An 18,635-nucleotide genomic window follows, 5' to 3' on the forward strand; every position below is an offset into this window, starting at 1 on the left:
GCCAAAACATCTCCTAACATTGGGGCCTCAACAGTCACCACTATCCATCTCTTTGCCTGCTGGTTCTCTGCCCAACCACATGTCTCCTCATAGCTCTGAGAATTTTAGACAAAAAGGGGCAAATTCTATAAAGGATGCCTAAAAGTTAGGTGTCAGGCAGTATGTCGCTGAGCGTGATTCTAATATGCATAGATGCACAATAGAGAATTGTGCTCAGCGGTGCCCAGCAAATGTAAGCATGTCTATATAGTTAGGCATCCTTTATAGAATCACCTTTTAGGCATCGCATAGACATCCTGACAACATTTATAACGTTATTGCGTTTTAGCATTATAATGTCATTAGAACTGGAATTTTATACTGTTTTTTTACATTAAAATTGTGTGCAATAAAATGGCATGCAGAATGCAGCCCAGTTTTACAGAGGAGGGCTCCAAGCTGCTGGCCAGGCTCTTCCTCCCCAAAAAGCACCACTATAATATTTTATTTATTTATCTTTTAATTATTTATATACCACTGGAGAAGCCTTGAGAAAGAGAGAGAAATTAATATAGAGAAGTGGCTCAGCATAATTTTTTCTCCCTCCCCAATCCTCTATCTCCCAACTAGGGGAGCGAAACATAGCTCTCTCCTGCTGGCATCAGTTTGAGTGGGTATGATGAGGAAACAAGGGAGGTTTTCTGTGTGCATCAAGGAAAGAATTTTGGGGATGTGAAAGCATGGGGTTATCTGGGCATGGTGCATAAGGAGGTCAAAGGTGCGTGAATATTGTACATATTTTGCTTCGAAAAATCCCAGATGCATGGCAACGCCCCATTCTGCCTCCAGCCCCGCCTCATTCTGCCTCTAGCCCCACCCCATTCCACCCCCAGAAAGCTTCATCTTTTTATTCCTGACCTCCAGGCTGCGTCTGAGGGCCTCTGAGCATGCATGGACACATGTGACATCATCCATGCATACTCAGAGGCCCTCCAGATGCAGTCAGAGCTTTCCAAAACCCAGACAAATGCTGGGTTTTGGAAAGTCCATCCAGGCATCAGGACAGTCCTCTAAAAAGAGGACATGTCTGGGTTTTCGTGCTCATATGGTAACCCTAATCGGGAAGGAAGTATGTAAGAGTGGATGGGAGGGTTGGGTGAGTGTACTGGGGAAAAATTGTTACAGCAATCAGCAACATGACTTGCTGGCTGCACTTTGAGGCCAACAACAGTTTTTTGGGTTTTTTTTTTGTGAAAACCTCTATTCTCCTATTCTCAGGTCTAAGGATAGAAACAAGTAGGCAACTCAATGAATACCTTCTAGTGGGCTTTACAGTAGTTTTTGTGAATAATATGACCTTCTCCCTGTGATCGTGTGAAGGTATCTTTCATTTTCATAAGGATAATGTAGGATATGCTACTGAAAAAAAAATTAGCTAATTTTCAGCAGTAGTTCAAGGTGAGTTATATTCAGATACACTAAGGGCTCCTTTTACAAAGGTGTGTTAGGGCCTTAACACGTGTAATAGCGGGCGCTACCCGCTACTGCCTCCTCTTGAGCAGGCGGTAGTTTTTCGGGTAGTGCGCACTATAGCGTGCGCTAATCCGGTATCTGCACTAAAAACGCTAGCGCAGCTTTGTAAAAGGAGCCCTAAGTATGTCTCGATCCTTGAAGGCATACAACTAAAGACTGCAATTCTGTAAAGTGGTGCCCAGTTGTAAGTGCCACAAAGGGGTATGCTTAGCTGTGGTAGAATGACGGTATAAATCATCTTTGATGCACCGAATGGTAGGTAAAGTCATGTACGCTGTGTTGGGAGGCTTAAGTGGGCATTATGGGCCTGATTTTATAAATGGTGCCTAACTTGCAGGCATCAATAGGCACGATTGTCGATCATCCGCTGGACGCTGTGTATAGAATCGTGCCTAACAGCACCGGTAGGCATTAAAGCCTCAGGTGCACTGCCATTTAGACCAGGGTTTTCTTGGCCTAAATAAGCGTACCTAAATCAAACCATGCCCCAAAATCTACTCTAACCACACCTTCTAACTGGTAGGCATCTCGGTGGGAATGTGCATATCTTCTCATATTTTACACAGTACAAAGGAAATGCATTTATGTTTTCTGTTGTTCCAGAAAAGGTTTGTCTTCCTGGGGTTCAGGTTTTGTTCTCATATTTGTTATTTCTAATGTTTAGTTACTTAGCCTGTATTTGTTGAGAATCTGTTTTGGAAGTAGTGCAGCTTATGCTGTTTTCCCCATAGGAGGTGATGGTGTATTGGTATTCTAAATGGCAGTGTGACTTGAAGTGCTGCCTCTTCATAGACAGGGTTGCTGTTTGAGCTCTTTCAATTCTGTAATAGCATGACAAGCTTGATTTATAGGTTCTAAGTGTGTTTTTGCAGGATTCTGTGGCAGTTAGCATAAGAGTTTGCTGCTTCTCAGTGCACTGGATTTTTGTGGTATCATCCCAGTTTGAGCTCTCCACACCTTCAAGTTCATCAAAATGTAAGACTATTTTGGTGGTGGCCGGGGGAGGGAAGATATTCGGCACCCACAATAATTTTGAAAAGTTGTTTCCTGCGTTGGGGATTGTGGACAGGTGTTTAACAGTCATCAAGAGGACTTTGTCATTTGCGTCTGCAATGTGCAGTTTCCTTTCCCCAGAAGGAAAAATGCTTTTACACAAACAGATAGCTATGGTCTCCTACGTGGCATCATTCCACATGTCAGGGAGTCCTCATTAAAACCCATCTGATGTGGCTCAGAGGTTAAGACTGCTTGTTCCATCATCCCCGGGTGGTGGATTCAAATCCCAGCACAGATCCTAGGCTGCCAAAAGCAGTCTTTTTTTTTTTTCAGAGGCAATCTGACACCCAGGTGCATATTGATGATGTCAAGGTTGTGCATCAAAATGTCCACTTCCGCTGATCAACAACCAATGTGATTGCTGCATCTTTTATTATTTTCCTGAGAGTTGGAAATGAGATGCATTGTGAAACATATACTTCTCATTTGGTTCAGTGTATTCAGGGCAATGTTGAACAGATTCATCTTCCTGTACTCTCTTCTGCCCCATCTCGATCTGTTTTCTCAGTTCCCATACATCTCCTGTCCCTGAGCCACACCTGATGTCACCCCTGTAGCAACATATAAGGGGGTCTCCAGTGTCCCAAAGCCAGGAGACCAGTATGATCGTGGAGTTAACATATGCACAGTCTGGTGCCATCAATGATATCTGTGGCTGGCGTAGAACTATGGAATGCCTTGCCTGGTATCCTGCAGTTTTATATGGGGAGGATGAATTTTAAGAAAATGCTGAAAACTCAATTATTTGCCAATGTCTTTTTATGCTAAGATATATTTCAGTTGAATATAATCGCCTTTTAGAATTGTTTTTTGACATCGATTTAAAGCTTGCTTGCATTTCTGAATTGAGCGAATTTGTGCTCTATCCCTATTATAACAGGGACGATTAACGATGTTGTTTAGACATGTCTATGTTATATGTGATAATCGGAGGGAAACAAGATTTTATGTATGTGGTATGGTAACAAAAAATTCCCAATTTAAATATACTGGTGGAAAATGCTCAATACCTTAACCCCTCATGAGCATACACTGGTGGAAAATGCTCATTACCTTAACCCCTCATGAGCATATGCTCATGAGGGGTTAAGGTATTGAGCATTTTCCACCAGTGTATTTAAACTGGGAATTTTTTGTTGTATATGATTATGAATTGAGTTTCCAGTTCCTCTATTTTTTGTTTTGTGGTATGGAAACCGCATAGTTGTATGTGGTATATAATTTTTTTTATAAATAAATATTATATTTTTATTAGCATTATAGCATCAATGATACCACTAACATTGAACATTTACTTACATCTCTAGGGAAAGAAGCTTGTCAGTTGTACCTCCTCATGAGTCCCAGGCCCTTCTATACCAGAGGTAGCTCCTTTTCTGGTCTAGGAGGATGAAATAGTGATGTTCCTTCTATAGGAACAGGGTGGCCAACGGCCCAAATGCCAAAATGTGGCTGCCTTCTCCTTTCTGCCATGCTGCTGCATATGTCCCTGTGCTGATGACATCATGACATCAATAAACACTGTCATAATATGCCTATAAGGACACCTATATTAGGGGGATTCTGCAAACAGCACACAAAGAATGTGCCAGAAATAAGGATATCTAGTTACGCCTAGGCTACATAGGTGCACTGCCCAGTGCGATTCTATAAAATGTATCTAGGTTTTACGGAATTGCGCTGAGCGCCTATATTTTAGGTGCCGTTTATAGAATCTGGCTCATGGTGCCTAAATTTAGGCACCCTTTATAGAATTGCCTGTTAAGTTTTGCCTGAGACAATGAAGGGTTAAGTGCATGAAAATTGGATTATTTTTATCTGTTTTCCCCATATTTTAATCTGTATCTCGCTTAGAAGTCTGATAAGCGACATTATCAAATTTTAATAAAAACTTGAAACTTGATTTGAGCTCTGGCTTCCCTGATACTCAGATTACTACCCATCCATTCCACAACATAATATGCTGATGCAATTAGGAGTACCTCATGTAATTGTTTATTTTGAGCTTCTATACCGCTGCTAATGACTGGGGAGTCAATTCAGAGTGGTTTGCATGAGCTTCTGTAAAGGTGTTACAATACAGAGTTACAAAGAGCTTCTGTGAAGTCTTATAATACAAGGGCTCTATACTGAGTTACAAGGGCTTCTGTAGTGGTGTTACAATACAGAGTTATGAATGGCATAATTATGCCATAATCAATCATCCTACTTATGTTATCGGCACATTGATTATCATACTTATATGCATATGTTTATACCAACATAGTTTATATTAGTAGCTGTGTTTTAATTCTGTTATAGGATTTTTAATTTCATTTTTTGTTCTTGTTATTCACTTTATTCTGATTTTTACTTGAAAAATTGAAATGTTAGTGTCCTTTTAAATTCAATTAAAACTAAACAATGATCTGACTTAAAAGCAAACAGTTCTTGTGACAGTCATGCATTGTAAGATGCCATTTTAGTTTTCTTACCAAGGTATTACATCTTTTGCTTTCTTTTGTTTGTTTGTTTGTTTTTGTTTTTGTTTGTTTGTTTCTTTTCTGTGTTTTATGGATCTTCTGGCTTCCAGTCATGTGATACAGGAGGAGAGCTGTGATGATATGGAATGTGGTCATCTGTCTTCAGATGCTCTGCGACAGGTGAAAATCCAGCGTGATCCCATCTATGGATTTGGGTTTGTCGCCGGCAGCGAGAGACCAGTCGTAGTACGATCTATTACTGCAGGTAGACTGAGATGTGTACAGTGCAGCCCCCTTTTCAAAATATCCTTTTTTGTACTAATTAGTTTGACATGTGAAAAGGGAGCTTAAATATAACCAAAATAGTGAGAATAAAACCAGAAAAGTTGATGGCATATGACTGGAGAAATTAAATTTATGATTTGTATTCCACTTTCCAGGCTTGGTGACCCAGTCAATGTATATCACTGCAACGATACAAAAATACTGACATTACAGATGTACTTCATTATAATAATCAATAGAAAACAAAGGGTTCCTTTTACTATTTGGTGGCAGAGATTCTACCGCAGGTTAGCAAGGTATATGCTTCGACTCTCATAGGAATTCCATGAGCATTGGAAGACTTACCTCATCGGCCCTTGGTAGAAAACTCTACTGCCATTTAGTAAAACCCAGCGTAAACTTCTAATGCATCTGACCATAACTCTCCTTGAATTTGGGAATGGAAAATCAAGTAATGTAAATCTAAAATCCAAATCAAAAGTACTATTAAAACTAAGACACCATATACAGTAAACTAGATATCATGTAAACATCCATCCCAACCATTACCTTAAAAATTGAAGCCAATCCAATCCTTGGTTTTATGTACAATTCATTCCTCCAATAGGCTCGACTCGGTTAACAAAATAGTCACAGAACATGGAAAGAGTTAGATAAGACCTCAACCTCTATGATCATTAGTTTAAAGAAGAGGAATCAGTCAGAAATTTCTGAAATAGATAGGTTTTCAACACTTTCCGAAAGATTGATAAATGAGAAAGAAGTCTGACTTCTGTGGGGAGCTCATTCCAAATTTTTGCAAACAAGAAAATAAAAGATCAACAAAAGTTGTCCATAGTTTTGATTCCCTTAACAGTAGGAAAGACAAGTTTATATTTCTGAATACTCCTATAATTAGTTGGTCCAAGGTAATTAAAGGAGACAGGAACCAGGGGGGGGAGAAACAAAGAAAAATGAAGACAGATAAAAACCATAAAGCCTATCTAGTCTGCCCATCCATGCCATCTACTATCCTTTCTTCGCTCTTAGAGATCCTATGTTCCACGCTTTCTTGAATTCAGATATAGTCTTCATTTCCACCACCTCCATCAGGAGGCTGTTCCACCAATTCAACAAACAAAGCATAAGCCCAAATGTTCCACAGTCAAAGAATGGAGATCCAAAAAACAAAAGAAAAACAGACTGTGGAGAGCAATGATCTTGATGAGGTGTTTATTATGACAAAATAAAAGTACAAATCCCAAAAATATGTACACTAAGGGCTCCTTTTACAAAGCCATGCTAGGGCCTTAATGCGCAGAATAGCATGCGCTAAATTGCCACACGCACTAGCCACTGCCGCCTCCTTTTGAGCAGGTGGTATATTTCCGGCTAGTATGCGCTATAGTGCATGCTAATCTGGTATGTGCGTTAAAACCGCTAGTGCGGCTTTGTAAAAGGAGCCCTAAATGAATGCCTGATGTGTGAAGTGATGCGGACCCTACACGGGCCGTGTTTCAGCAAAAAAAGCCTACTTCAGGAGTCCTAGGAGGGTAATTAAAAATGTGAAGCATAAGATAAAATATAAAAAATATATATATAAAAAATTTTAATAATAACTAAAATGGTGACTAATACCGTAGGTGCAAAATAAAAATAAATAAAGTGAATGAGGAAGGATTCCACAAATTCACCACCCTTTCCTTGAAGAAATATTTTCTCAGGTTACTCCTGAGTTACCGTATTTTCATGCATATAACACGCGCGTTATACACGATTTTACAAACCGAGCATAACCATGTGCGTTATATGCGTGAGCGCGTTGTACAATTTTTTTTTTTACATAGTTCCCCCCCCCTGACATCCAATTCATTCCCCAGCCCTGAAAGCCTGATGCCCCACCCTGAAGGACCGCTCGCACCCCCACCCTGAAGGACCGCTCGCACCCCCCCGACGTCCGATTCATCTCCCAGCCCCCCCCCCCCCGCACGGAGAAGCAGCCTACCGTTGGTTCCCGATGCCAGTGAGCCCTGCTGCTTCCTCTGCCGGCGGTCCCACCCCTTCTCTGAGCCCTGCGCTGCTTCCTCTGCCGCGGTCCCGCCCTTTCTCTGATGTCAGAGAAAGGGCGGGACCGCGGCAGAGGAAGCAGCGCAGGGCTCAGAGAAGGGGCGGGACTGCCGGCAAAGGAAGCAGCAGGGCTCACTGGCATCAAGAACCAACGGTAGGCTGCTTCTCCGTGCGGAGGGGATGGGGGATGAATCGGATGTCGGGGGGTGCGAGCGGTCCTTCAGGTTGGGGGTGCGAGCAGTCCCTCAGGGTGGGGGGGTGAGCGGTCCTTCAGGGTGGGGGGGTCAGTGGTCCTTTGGGGTGGGGCATCAGGCTTTCAGGGTGGGGACAGGACTTCAAGGGAGACAGGCAGACCTTTAAGAGGGGACAGGACTTCAAGGGGGGACAGGACTTCAAGGGGGACAGGCAGACCTTTAAGGGGGGACAGGCAGAATCGTGGCAGAGGGCAGGGCGGTGAGAGGAGAGTCGGGATATCAAGGCAGGAGTAGGGCCGCGATTCAGGGCAGAACTGCGAGAGGAGAGTCGGGGCAGAGGGCAGGGCGGCGAGAGGAGAGTTGGGACGTCAAGGCAGGAGCAGGGCCGCGATTCAGAGCAGAGCTGCGAGAGGAGAGTCAGGACGGCAGAAGGAGGTTTTAATTCAAGGAGCAGCATGCGCGGTATACGCGTGTGCGCGCTATATATTAATTTGTTTACATAAATTTCAGTTTCCCGCGCGCTATACCCGTGTGCGCGTTTTACACGGGTGTGCGGTATATGCCTGAAAATACGGTAGTCTCATTTCACCTTTATCCTCCATCCACTCATTCCAGAGCTTCTTTTCAACTCAAAAAGACTTGCCTGTTGTACATTTATGCCATGGAGGTATTTATGTTCAAATCTTTTTTATTATGAATGCTAAGCAATAAACATCAAGGAATAGAATGAAATCCAACGAACCAGCATCCAACAATACAATATTTGAGGTTAGACAATAAAACAAAATCAACAATCCCCCCCCCCAGTTCCCCAACCCCACCTAACCAACAAAACCCCCAAACAGCAACCCCTCTCCCCCCCAGAGAAACACACTGAAGATGACCAAAAGGTCACTAAGATCCCAAAGGCCTGTACTCTTGTGGCCCCTGGGATCTATTAGAAGAGGTCTCCTCCCCCCCCCCAAAAAAAAAAAAAAGCCTGCAATCATGGAGGTATTTAAACGTCTCTATCATATCTCCCCTCTCGCATCTTTCTCCCAAAATATATACATTGAGATTTTTAAATGTGTCCCCCTTATGATGAAGACTTCTGTCTCCTTTAGTTGCTGCCTTTGGGACTGAAGAATCTGTCTTCACATTTATCTAATAGATCAATTAATGGCTCCTTAATATATTAATCATACAAAAAGGAATCCAATTATAAAGTTAAAAAGTCAAACATACTATCCACTAAATAATAATAATAGTGCTCAATTAATTAACACCACTATATACTGGCAACGGTATAAAATAAGTAATGTTATATCATGCATCATCGCACCCTCCCTACCTCCAAAAATATTGCAGATGTTTAAATTAATAAAATAAAAAATCATTTATCTTGAACGATTTTTCATTAGATCTCACAGGGAGGCTACAAATGCTATTAAATATAGTTTTCAGCTGTCGGGTAATTCCTGTGTGCAAACAATCCTATTGTGTATTCCAGTGTTCAGTTCATGTTTTAAAAAAATCAATATAATCCAGTGCAAAATGTTCCCCATCTCCAACAAATACATTTCTAAAAATCCCCTATCAATTCAGAAACAGGCCAATTCTCTTCCTCAACACTGATCGTATTTCACTTTGGCTTCATCAGGAGGAACAACTCCATTCTAGGGACAAAACGAGCAATATTATTAAATGTATTATCCAAAAATTAAAAATAAAGAGAACAATGATCATCTTAGAAAGTTTCTTGGCTTCTGTAGCTCGAGCTCCTTATTACTATCAAAAGCAAATTGCTGCTGCCAAATTAGTCTCCGTTCTAACACTAAGAGACGTGATGACTTATATGACGGCTATAGTGCTAATTTCTTTCACCTGTTACTGTGATGTCAGAATGAATTATCTCCAACTGATATATCTAAATAGTCCCACATTAATTATCACGTCACACAGACAAAAAATATTTTTCTTAATGTGGCAAAAGCCATTCAATTTCTTTATTTAAAGTCCCAAAGGAATGCAAATATAAGTCGTTCACGATAAGTTAAAAACTGAGAGATATCTTCCCCTTTGTGAAAATGAAACTGTTTAATCAGACAGAATTTGAGATCATTCACGGGATGATGTGCCTCATGCCAATGCGCTTGTAAAGGTGCTTCCATTTTACTGGTACAAATATAGCTAAGATGTTCTGCAACTCTGATCTTGACAGGTCTTGTAGTTTGTCCTATATATAGTTGATGGCAGGGACAGAAAATACCAAAAAATCACTTGAGCAGAGTTACAATTAGTATTACCTCGTAATTTAAATGAAATATTAACATTAGGGATTTCTATATGACCTGCATTCATAGCATATGGGCAATAGCCACAAGCACCACATTTAGAATGTCCACTCACTATTATGAGATGCAGCATATCTATGTTTCCAACATTCACCTAAATTCTTCCCACATTTAAATGCAAATCATGGTCTTTCCGCAAACTCGGGATGTTAACTTAAAAGATCCCAGTGTTTGCGGATCATATTTTGTAACTGGGAAGAAAAAGGGAGAAAAAAGAAAGTATACCGATGACCTTACGGTCAGACTGGGTGCTCTGAGGTTTTGGTAAAAGTAGCCATTCCCGATCCGCATGGATAGCCCTTTTGGCAGCCTGCTTTAAAGCGTGGGCAGAATACCTGCATTGATGAAACCTCTGCGTCATTATATCTGCTTGAACTTTAAATTCTGTCTTGGTTGAACACAGTCGTTTAAGTCTTAAAAGTTGGCCCATGGGAATACTATCTCAAAGGGGTTTAGGATGATAGCTTTTATAATGAAGCACAGAATTTGTATCAGTTTCTTTCCTGTATATAGTTGTTTCAAATATGCCATTTCTATAAGTTAATAGTCTAGCCCCAAAATTAATATTCCACTGATTACTGGTGGCACTTAAAATGTATACAAGAATTACAACTGTTCAAATATTGTATATGGATTTTAAATATGGACTGAACACTGGAATACACAATAGGATTGTTTGCACTGTCATGCCAGTATATATGATAGTTTCTGGGGTATGCTGTATGCCAATTGGCTACTGTTCTTTTTTACTACTACTATTACAAGTAGTTACTTTTATAGTGCTGCTAGATATACACAGTGCTGCATACATTATATGCAGGTAACCGTCCTTAGTGGGTTCACAATCCAAGTTTTGTATTTGGGGTTAAGTGATTAGTCTAAGGTCACAAGGAGTTTCCCTATGCAGTCAGTCACCCCCTGGATATAAGGTAGAATGGTTAAGTTCCTTTCTGTTGTTGTGTTGGTCTCCAGTGATTCCATGGTATTGTTGGGGGGTTGTTTTTCCATTAGTTTCAGGGTCTGGGTGGTGGCCATTCTGAAAATGACACAAAATTATTCAAAGTCGTTACAATAATAGAGTATTGTGAGAAATTGCAGAAAGATCTTGCAGATACATTTAACATTGGCATGTGATACACATAGGAAAACAGAACCTCAACTACAAGTACAAATTGCTGAGTTCTAAGTTAGAAGTCACCATCCAAGAAAGTGATCTTGGAGTCACTGTGGATAATACTTTGAAATTTTTAGTCTAGTGAGCCATGACTGCTCAAAAAACAAACACAATGGTAAGGATTAGTTTTCAGAGTGCTCCTTCACACTTGGTCCGCCAAGTCTTTTATTCACATTCACATATATAACTCTTTTACTCTTTATTTGGACCCCTGAGGAAGGTGTTTTTTTCCGAAACAAGGTCCATGTTGGGTCCGTCAAGTACAAATGTGGATAGTGATTCAAAGACTGTTTTAAAGATTGTTGAAAGAAATAAAACAGAGGTCAAGAACATTGTCATTTCTGCAGTTCTGTGTTTGGTTTTCCCTTTATTCTGTGGAAATTTAGGTCTTCTTTTTTTTTGGACCCCTAGAGATAAGTAGCATGGAATATTGTTACATTTAAGGATTCTGCCAAGTACTTATGACCTCGAATGGCCACGGCTTAAAACAAATTTTGAGCATAATGGACCTTTAGTGTAACTCAATATGCCACTGAAGTAGAGGAGTAGCCTAGTGGTTAGAGCAGTGTCTCTCAAACTGTGTGCCAAGGCACAGTGGTGTACCCCAAAAAGATTCCAGGTGTGCCACGAGAGGTTCCATAATTTTAATTTATTTTTAAAAATTCCCTTCATAAGTACATACAAGAATAGATGGCTTGCACATTGCATACGCAAGTCTGTCAATATTATGAGCATCTGTGTGCATATGGATACAACTGCCCAGACAAACATCATTCTTAGACGTGATTGGGCCTTGAAAACTAACAGCAAGTAATTTTAGTTTTGGGGTTTTTTTTTATGCAGTAGTTATCCTAACTTAAGCAACAAAGCAATCAAGGCTTTGTTACCGTTTGGATCTTTTTGTCTTTGTGAACTTGGATTTTCAGCTCTGATAGAAATTAAATCGAAAAAAAAAGAGAATGACTGCACATGGGGGATGAAATGCACGTTTGCTTGTCGACTATCGGGCTACACGTTGAGTTAATTTGCCTTCAAAAACAAGCGCATCCATCGCATTAATTAGCAGTTCTATTCTGTCTTTAGTTTCACCGTTGTTACAATTATCTATACATAGCTTAAAGAACTTTAAATAAATAATTCTCAAATTTAATTTTTTTTGTTGGTTTTGCAATTTTATAATTTCAATTATAATGTGCTGTGAAAAACATTTGCTCCATTTAGTGTGCCACGTCTAAAAAAAGTTTGAGAAACACTGGGTTAGAGCAATTGCCTCAGCACCCTGAGGTTGTGAAGTTGATTCCCACCACAGCTCCTGGTGACTCTGGGCAAGTCACTTAACACTTCATTGTCCCAGGTACAAAATAAGTACCTGTCTAAAATATGTAAACCACTCTGATTGTGTAAAGCACAGAGAAAAAGCAGAATACCAGTCCCTTCCCTCTTTATATTATGGTCTGACTCAGCATGACTTTTCTTATGCACACATGTGAGTTAAGTTTAAATTTACCAAGGCACTTAAATCTTCAATCCTTGACTTATTGAGAAACTCAATAATCATCAAACATTGGGAAGCTGTTCAGAACCTTAAAACAGTATCCATTATGCTTCTCAGTACAACTCTATCGGTTCTCAGCGGCACCACCAGGGACTTAATAAACTTTCATAGTCCAAGGCTTTATGTGTCAATTTTTCATCGGACCCTTTTAGTGTTTATTTTAATTTTTTTATAAAGTATAAAAGTACTTAGCTTAGTGGTCGGGGTTCAGGGATATTAGATTATGTGAGTTAAGGGCATCAGGCCTTGAGTTTTGTAAGTTATAGAAACAGAGATGTCAGGTATGACTATACAATGACATTTTATTTTACATTTCAACCTAGTGTGCCTCAGTTTACTGTAGTATACTGTATGCACACTGAAATAGCAAAAGTTCACTTTTTACTATAATGAATGTCCAGTACATACTTTCCATGGAGAAAAAAAATAATGAATAAGAGTTCATGATCTCAAGTTTCAGGGAGAACGCTGTGGAAGAGAACATATTGCTTTACTGAAAAAGCGCTAAATGCCAGGTGTAGCCTATCAGCAGAAGTATCTGCAGAATAAGAAATGGTACGAATCTCTGTGCATATTTTTTTTTCTCATAGGTAGCTTTCAAAGGGAATGGATATAGGTCATTTCCCTTTAAGGACTGGTGCAAAGTTGATGGAGGAAATTACCCATATACTTGGCACCTATCCACATAGCTTTGAAAATTGCTCTGGATTTGCCTAAATTTAAGAATCTAACTTAGACACTGAAATGTTCCAGTCGTATTAGGTGCTTGGTTTTATTTCCTAATTTTACCATCATACCAGTACACCATTTGACAACTAAATTTGGATGCTCAGTTCTAGTCAACTTTTAAAGGGCTTTAAGTACCTAAACTAAACTAAAATAAACCAAACCTTAAGTTTATATACCGCATCCTCTCCACTGAAGTGGAGCTTGGCACGGTTTACAAGAACTTAAAATGTAAGAAGAGAAAGGAAAAGGTTTACATGAGCTTATATATAGAATGGAAGAGTAAGGGGGAAAATAGAATTACATGTTAGAGAAGAGCCAAGTTTTCAGTTGCTTGCGGAATAGTTGGAGAGAGCCCAGGTTCCGCAACGGGATAGTAAGGTCGTTCCAGAGACCTGTGATTTTGAAGAGAAGAGATTTTCCCAGTTTACCTGCATAGAGAATACCGCGTAGAGAGGGGAAGGATAATTTATATCTTTGGGCAGGTCTGGTTGAGTCAGGACTCGAGGAGTTAAAGGATAGTGGGATTAGGGGAGGAAGGATGCCGTGAATGATCTTAAAAGCCAGGCAGGAGCATTTGAAATGGATTCTGGAAATTACCTAAACCCTATGAAAAACTGTTTTTCTATTCTGTGTCTAAAAGCTTAGGGGCTCATAATAAAAAAAAAAAAACTTCTAAAAAGTGGCCTAAATGGGTACTTGGATGATCAAAAAGCCTGATCGTCCAAGTACCCATAATCAAAGCTGGTTTTAGACTTATCTAAAGCCAGCTTAGGCTTTTCCCCTGCCTCTAAACGCACAAAGAGAAAAGAGGCATTTTTAGAGGAGGGGAAAGGGCGGGCGGTGGGCAGGAGGTGAGCCAACCTAGACTTAGGCGTGCAGAAGGTATAACCAAAACTTTAGGCATGTTGCCTAGTCAGCACTTATACTTTTTGACGTAGACCAAGTCAAAACAGGTATAAGTGCCAAAAAGAGGCCGCTGAGCTGATTGTGGCTGCTGCGATCAGCTCAGCGGCCCCAGCAAACTGCCTACTCCCCTACAGCAATGATCGCGGCAGGAGAGATGGCTCATCTCCCCTGCCGTGATCCACCCTTTTCTCCCCACACAATGATCAGGGCAGGGGGGAACCCAAGCCCTCTTGCCCCAGCGGCACCCCGACTCCCCGACTACGTTTGGAGCAAGAGGGAGCCCAAGCCCTCTTGCCCCGCAATCCCAAAAGCCCCCCCCCCCCCCGGGACAAGTCCGTTGGGGCCAGGAGGGAGCACAAGCCCTCCTGGCCTGGCGATCTCCCCCTTCCCATGTCCCACACGATCCAGCCAGGAGGGAGCCCAAGCCCTCCTGGCCCGGCGGTCTCCCCCCTTCCCCCCCCCACGATCCAGCCAGGAGGGAGCCCAAGCCCTCCTGGCCCGCGACACTCTCTAACCCCCACCCCCCACCACTAAAATACGGGCAGGAGGGATCCCAGGCCCTCCTGCCCTCGATGCAACCTTCCCCCCCACAACCGCCCCCCCCTTGAACCACCGATCGACACCCCCCCACTGACCCGCAACCCCCCCCGCCGACCCCCACGACCCCACACCCCCCTTCCCCGTACCTTACAAAATGTTAGTTGGACGGACGGGTGCCAAGCCTGTCCGTCCGACAGGCCAGCCATCTCCGAATGGCAGGCCTTAAGGTCTGATTGGCCCAGGCGGCTCAAACCCCGCCCACAGGTGGGGCTTGAGGGACCTGGGCCAACCGGAATCGGCCCAGTTGTCTTAGGCCTCTCATCCGATTCCGGTTGGCCCAGGCGCCTCAAGCCCCACCTGTGGGCGGGGTTTGAGCCACCTGAGCTAATCAGGCCCTAAGGCCATCCATTCAGAGATGGCTGGCCTGTCGGACGGACGGGCTTGGCACCTGTCTGTCCTATTAACATTTTGTAAGGTACGGGGAAGGGGGGTGGGGGTGGGGGAAGTCGGGGGGTTGGCGGGGGGGGTCACGGGTTGGCAGGGGGAGCCTATTAGGGGTTTGGGGGGGTGGTCGTGGGGGGATGTTACATCGAGGGCAGGAGGGCCTGGGATTCTTCCTGCCCGTATTTTAGTGGAGGTGGGGGTTAGAGGGTGTCGCAGGCCAGGAGGGCTTGGGCTCCCTCCTGGCCGGATCGTGGGGGGTGAGGGGGGATCGCCGGGCCAGGAAGGCTTGGGCTCCCTCCTGGCCCCAACGGACTCAGCCCGGGGGGGGGGTTGGGATCGCGAGGCAAGAGGATTTGGGCTCCCTCTTGCCCCAAACGTAATCGGGGAGTCAGGGTGCCACTGGTGCAAGAGGGCTTGGGTTCCCTCTTGCCCCGATGTCGTTTGGGGGGGGGATTCTGTAACCAGTGTTGTTTTTGACAGACACCGGTTACAGAATCCAGCTTTTAGGCAAAGGACTGGCTCCTCCTTTGCCTAAAAGCCCTTGTTTTGAATGTTTGGGGCTTAGGCTTTTTTTAGGTTGATTATATGGTATAAGTTTAGACGTAGTGGTATTCTGGGCGTTTAAACAGCTGAACATTGAGGCAGGCCATTATAAAAAAAAACTCCTTTTGGACGTTTTTTTTGATAATGGACATTTTCCCTGCTTCTACTTTCAACGTTTAAGGCCTTAGGCCAAAAGGGGACTTAGACGTTTTTTTTATTATGCCCCTCTTAGCTTTTAAAATTTTAATATATAGTTTAGCTAACATGGAGAGAATATGGTTACACTGATAACATAGAATGAAACAAAATTTTAAATCCCAAAAGGAGATCTGGCAAGATTATTGCAACTCTCTATATATCGGAATCACACAAAAGGAATCTCGTCGTCTGCAGCTTATTCAAAATACGGCAATCAAACTCCTCTTCTACAAGAAGCACACTGGCTACCCATTTCCCACCGCACTACATACAAAATCCTGTTGCTGGCTTTCAAAATCAAACATACGCGTTCACCAACTTTTCTTGACAAACTTATCATTCCTTACTCTTCTCCACGGACCCTTAGATCAACTGACCAGAACTTATTGACTGTTCCCCCCAATCAAGGAACTCTACTACTCTAGAAATACTAATTTTTCCGTTACTGCCCCAACCCTTTGGTTTTTGCCAATGAGGTGACCTCTCAACCACTTCTTTAAAACCTTTTGGTGGAGGTGGGAGGGCCCTTTCTGAAGCTTTTTTCCTTCTTTTTTGAATGAGTTTATAGCCTATGCTGTTCTCATATTTCATTACACTCGAGGACATCACAGTAATCATTATTTATCTCCATACCTACCATATGTGACACCTGGGGCCAATCATTTTTAACCCCCTCCCTCCTCCTCTATAAAAAAATTTTTTATAAAAGGAGCCCATAACTTTTTGAAGATACCGTATATGTTAGTAATTGAATTATACATTTTCCCCTTTTAATTTTATTTTATGTAATTAGGTATATAGTCTAGCTTCTTTTAATTGTTTAGATCAGGGGTCCCCAACATCCCTCCTTGAGGGCCGAATCCAGTCGGGTTTTCAGGATTTTCCCAATGAATATGCATTGAAAGCAGTGCATGCACATAGATCATGCATATTCATTGGGGAAATCCTGAAAACCCGACTGGATTCGACCCTCAAGGAAGGACTTTGGGGACCCCTGGTTTAGATGTTTGATGTAGAAGCTGTTATATTATATTATAAGCCCTCCAAAAGACAGCAAAATACCTACTCTACTAGAATGTAGCTTGCATTGAGTTATTACTGAGAAAGGTGTGATATTAATCCAAATCCAGTACCAGGCATATTGGAGTCCTTTTACTAAGGAATGCTAACCGATTTAGCGTACGCTAACGATTAACGTGGCTAAATGCTAAGGTGTCCATAGAATATAATGGGTGCTTTAGCATTTAGTGTGCACTAATCGTTAGTGCGCCCTAAATTGGCTAGCGCGCCTTATAAAAGGACCCTATTGTTAATTAATACAAAATGTCACTCTTGGCTAACAGAGCCATTTTACTACACCATAAGCAGTAACTTATGTCTCTCTCTCCTTTCCATGCAGCATCTGCCCTTTCTCTCTCTTCCCCTTCCATCATAGGCACCAGCACTGTAAGTGCCTGAGCAACCCAATATTGTTCCCTGTAAGTTTGCAGATCTGGAACAGTAAGCTCCATGCTGCAATGATACAGAAATCATAGGAAGGAAGTAGTTCTGTATCCTAGCCACTGCTCCTACTTCCTCCTGCAGTCCATTGGCTGGTGTCTGTTAAAATAGACTGCAGGGGAGGAAGGAGTTGCTGTATCCTAGCAGCTGCAAATGCAGAAGGCAAGTGCAGCAGACTGAAAATGACAGACAGATTTAGATAACTTTATTGGCGTGACAATTGTACCTATATTGCCAAAGTAATACCTTTAGCTAGGGTTACCAGACATCCGGGAAAACCTGGATATGTCCCAGGCAGACTTTCCAAAACCCGGCATTTGTCCAGGTTTTTGAAATCCCCTACAAGCTCTGGCTGCATCAGGAGGGCCTCTGAGCATGTGCAGATGATGTCACACACATCCGTGCATGCTCCAGGCTTTCCAGAGCTCATCGCAAAGAAAGGAGGCTTTCTGGGGGCGGGGCTTGAGGGTAGAATGGGGTGGGGCTAAAGGTAGAACTGGGTGAGGCTGGAGAAGAACAGAGCGGGGCTGGGACAGAATGGGGCAGGGCTGTAGGCGGAAAAGGGCATGGTTATGTATCCAAGGTTTTCTTTTTAAAAATATAGTAACCCTACCTATAGCAGTTAAGTTTAAAAAGATAAAGGTACTGGGAGAGGAATAAAATGGGCAAGGAAGGGGTGAAGGTATAAAAGATAGAGATACCGGGAGAGGAGTAAAGGGGGTAAGGAAGGGGTAACATGAATAGAAAGGAGTCACTGGTTAGGAGAGACAAAGGCACAAAGGGAAAAAAGGCTGGGTGATAGGAGCACAGATTGAGAATGGAGCTGTGAAAGAAAAGAAACAGGATGGGAGGGTGAAAGGAATTCATGAAGAGAGCTTGGGCTGTGTGGGTAGGGTTGCCAGATTTCCTCTTTAAAAAAAAGAGGATGCTTGATCCCTACCCTGCTCCGCCCCATCCCCGTCCTGTCGTGTCTTCAGCTCTGCCCCGTTCTGCCCTAGCCCCACCCCACACACAAACCTCCCCAAGCTCAGAGCCGAATCTGGAGGGCCTTTGCACATGTGCGGACATTGACATGATAACATCATACACACCCAAACATGGCCTCGAGCTCAGGAACTACCAAAACCTGGACAAACTGCCAAGCTTTGGAAATCCCTC

General features: G+C 42.5%; 1 protein-coding gene across 3 annotated transcripts in view; it reads left to right on the forward strand.

Annotated features, from left to right (window-relative positions):
• FRMPD3 (FERM and PDZ domain containing 3) overlaps positions 1 to 18,635 on the forward strand; it is a 496,827-nt gene that overhangs the window by 334,753 nt on the left and 143,439 nt on the right. For 2 of the 3 annotated variants that reach the window (XM_033945378.1, XM_033945379.1), the window contains one exon: positions 5,141 to 5,295. The exons of the other annotated variant lie outside the window; for it this stretch is intronic. In XM_033945378.1, coding sequence (XP_033801269.1) covers positions 5,141 to 5,295 — 155 coding nt within the window. The remainder of the gene's footprint in view (positions 1 to 5,140; positions 5,296 to 18,635) is intronic. 3 annotated transcript variants of the gene reach the window in all.

This window comes from Geotrypetes seraphini, chromosome 5, assembly GCF_902459505.1.
Source record: "Geotrypetes seraphini chromosome 5, aGeoSer1.1, whole genome shotgun sequence".
Lineage (NCBI taxonomy): Eukaryota > Metazoa > Chordata > Amphibia > Gymnophiona > Dermophiidae > Geotrypetes > Geotrypetes seraphini.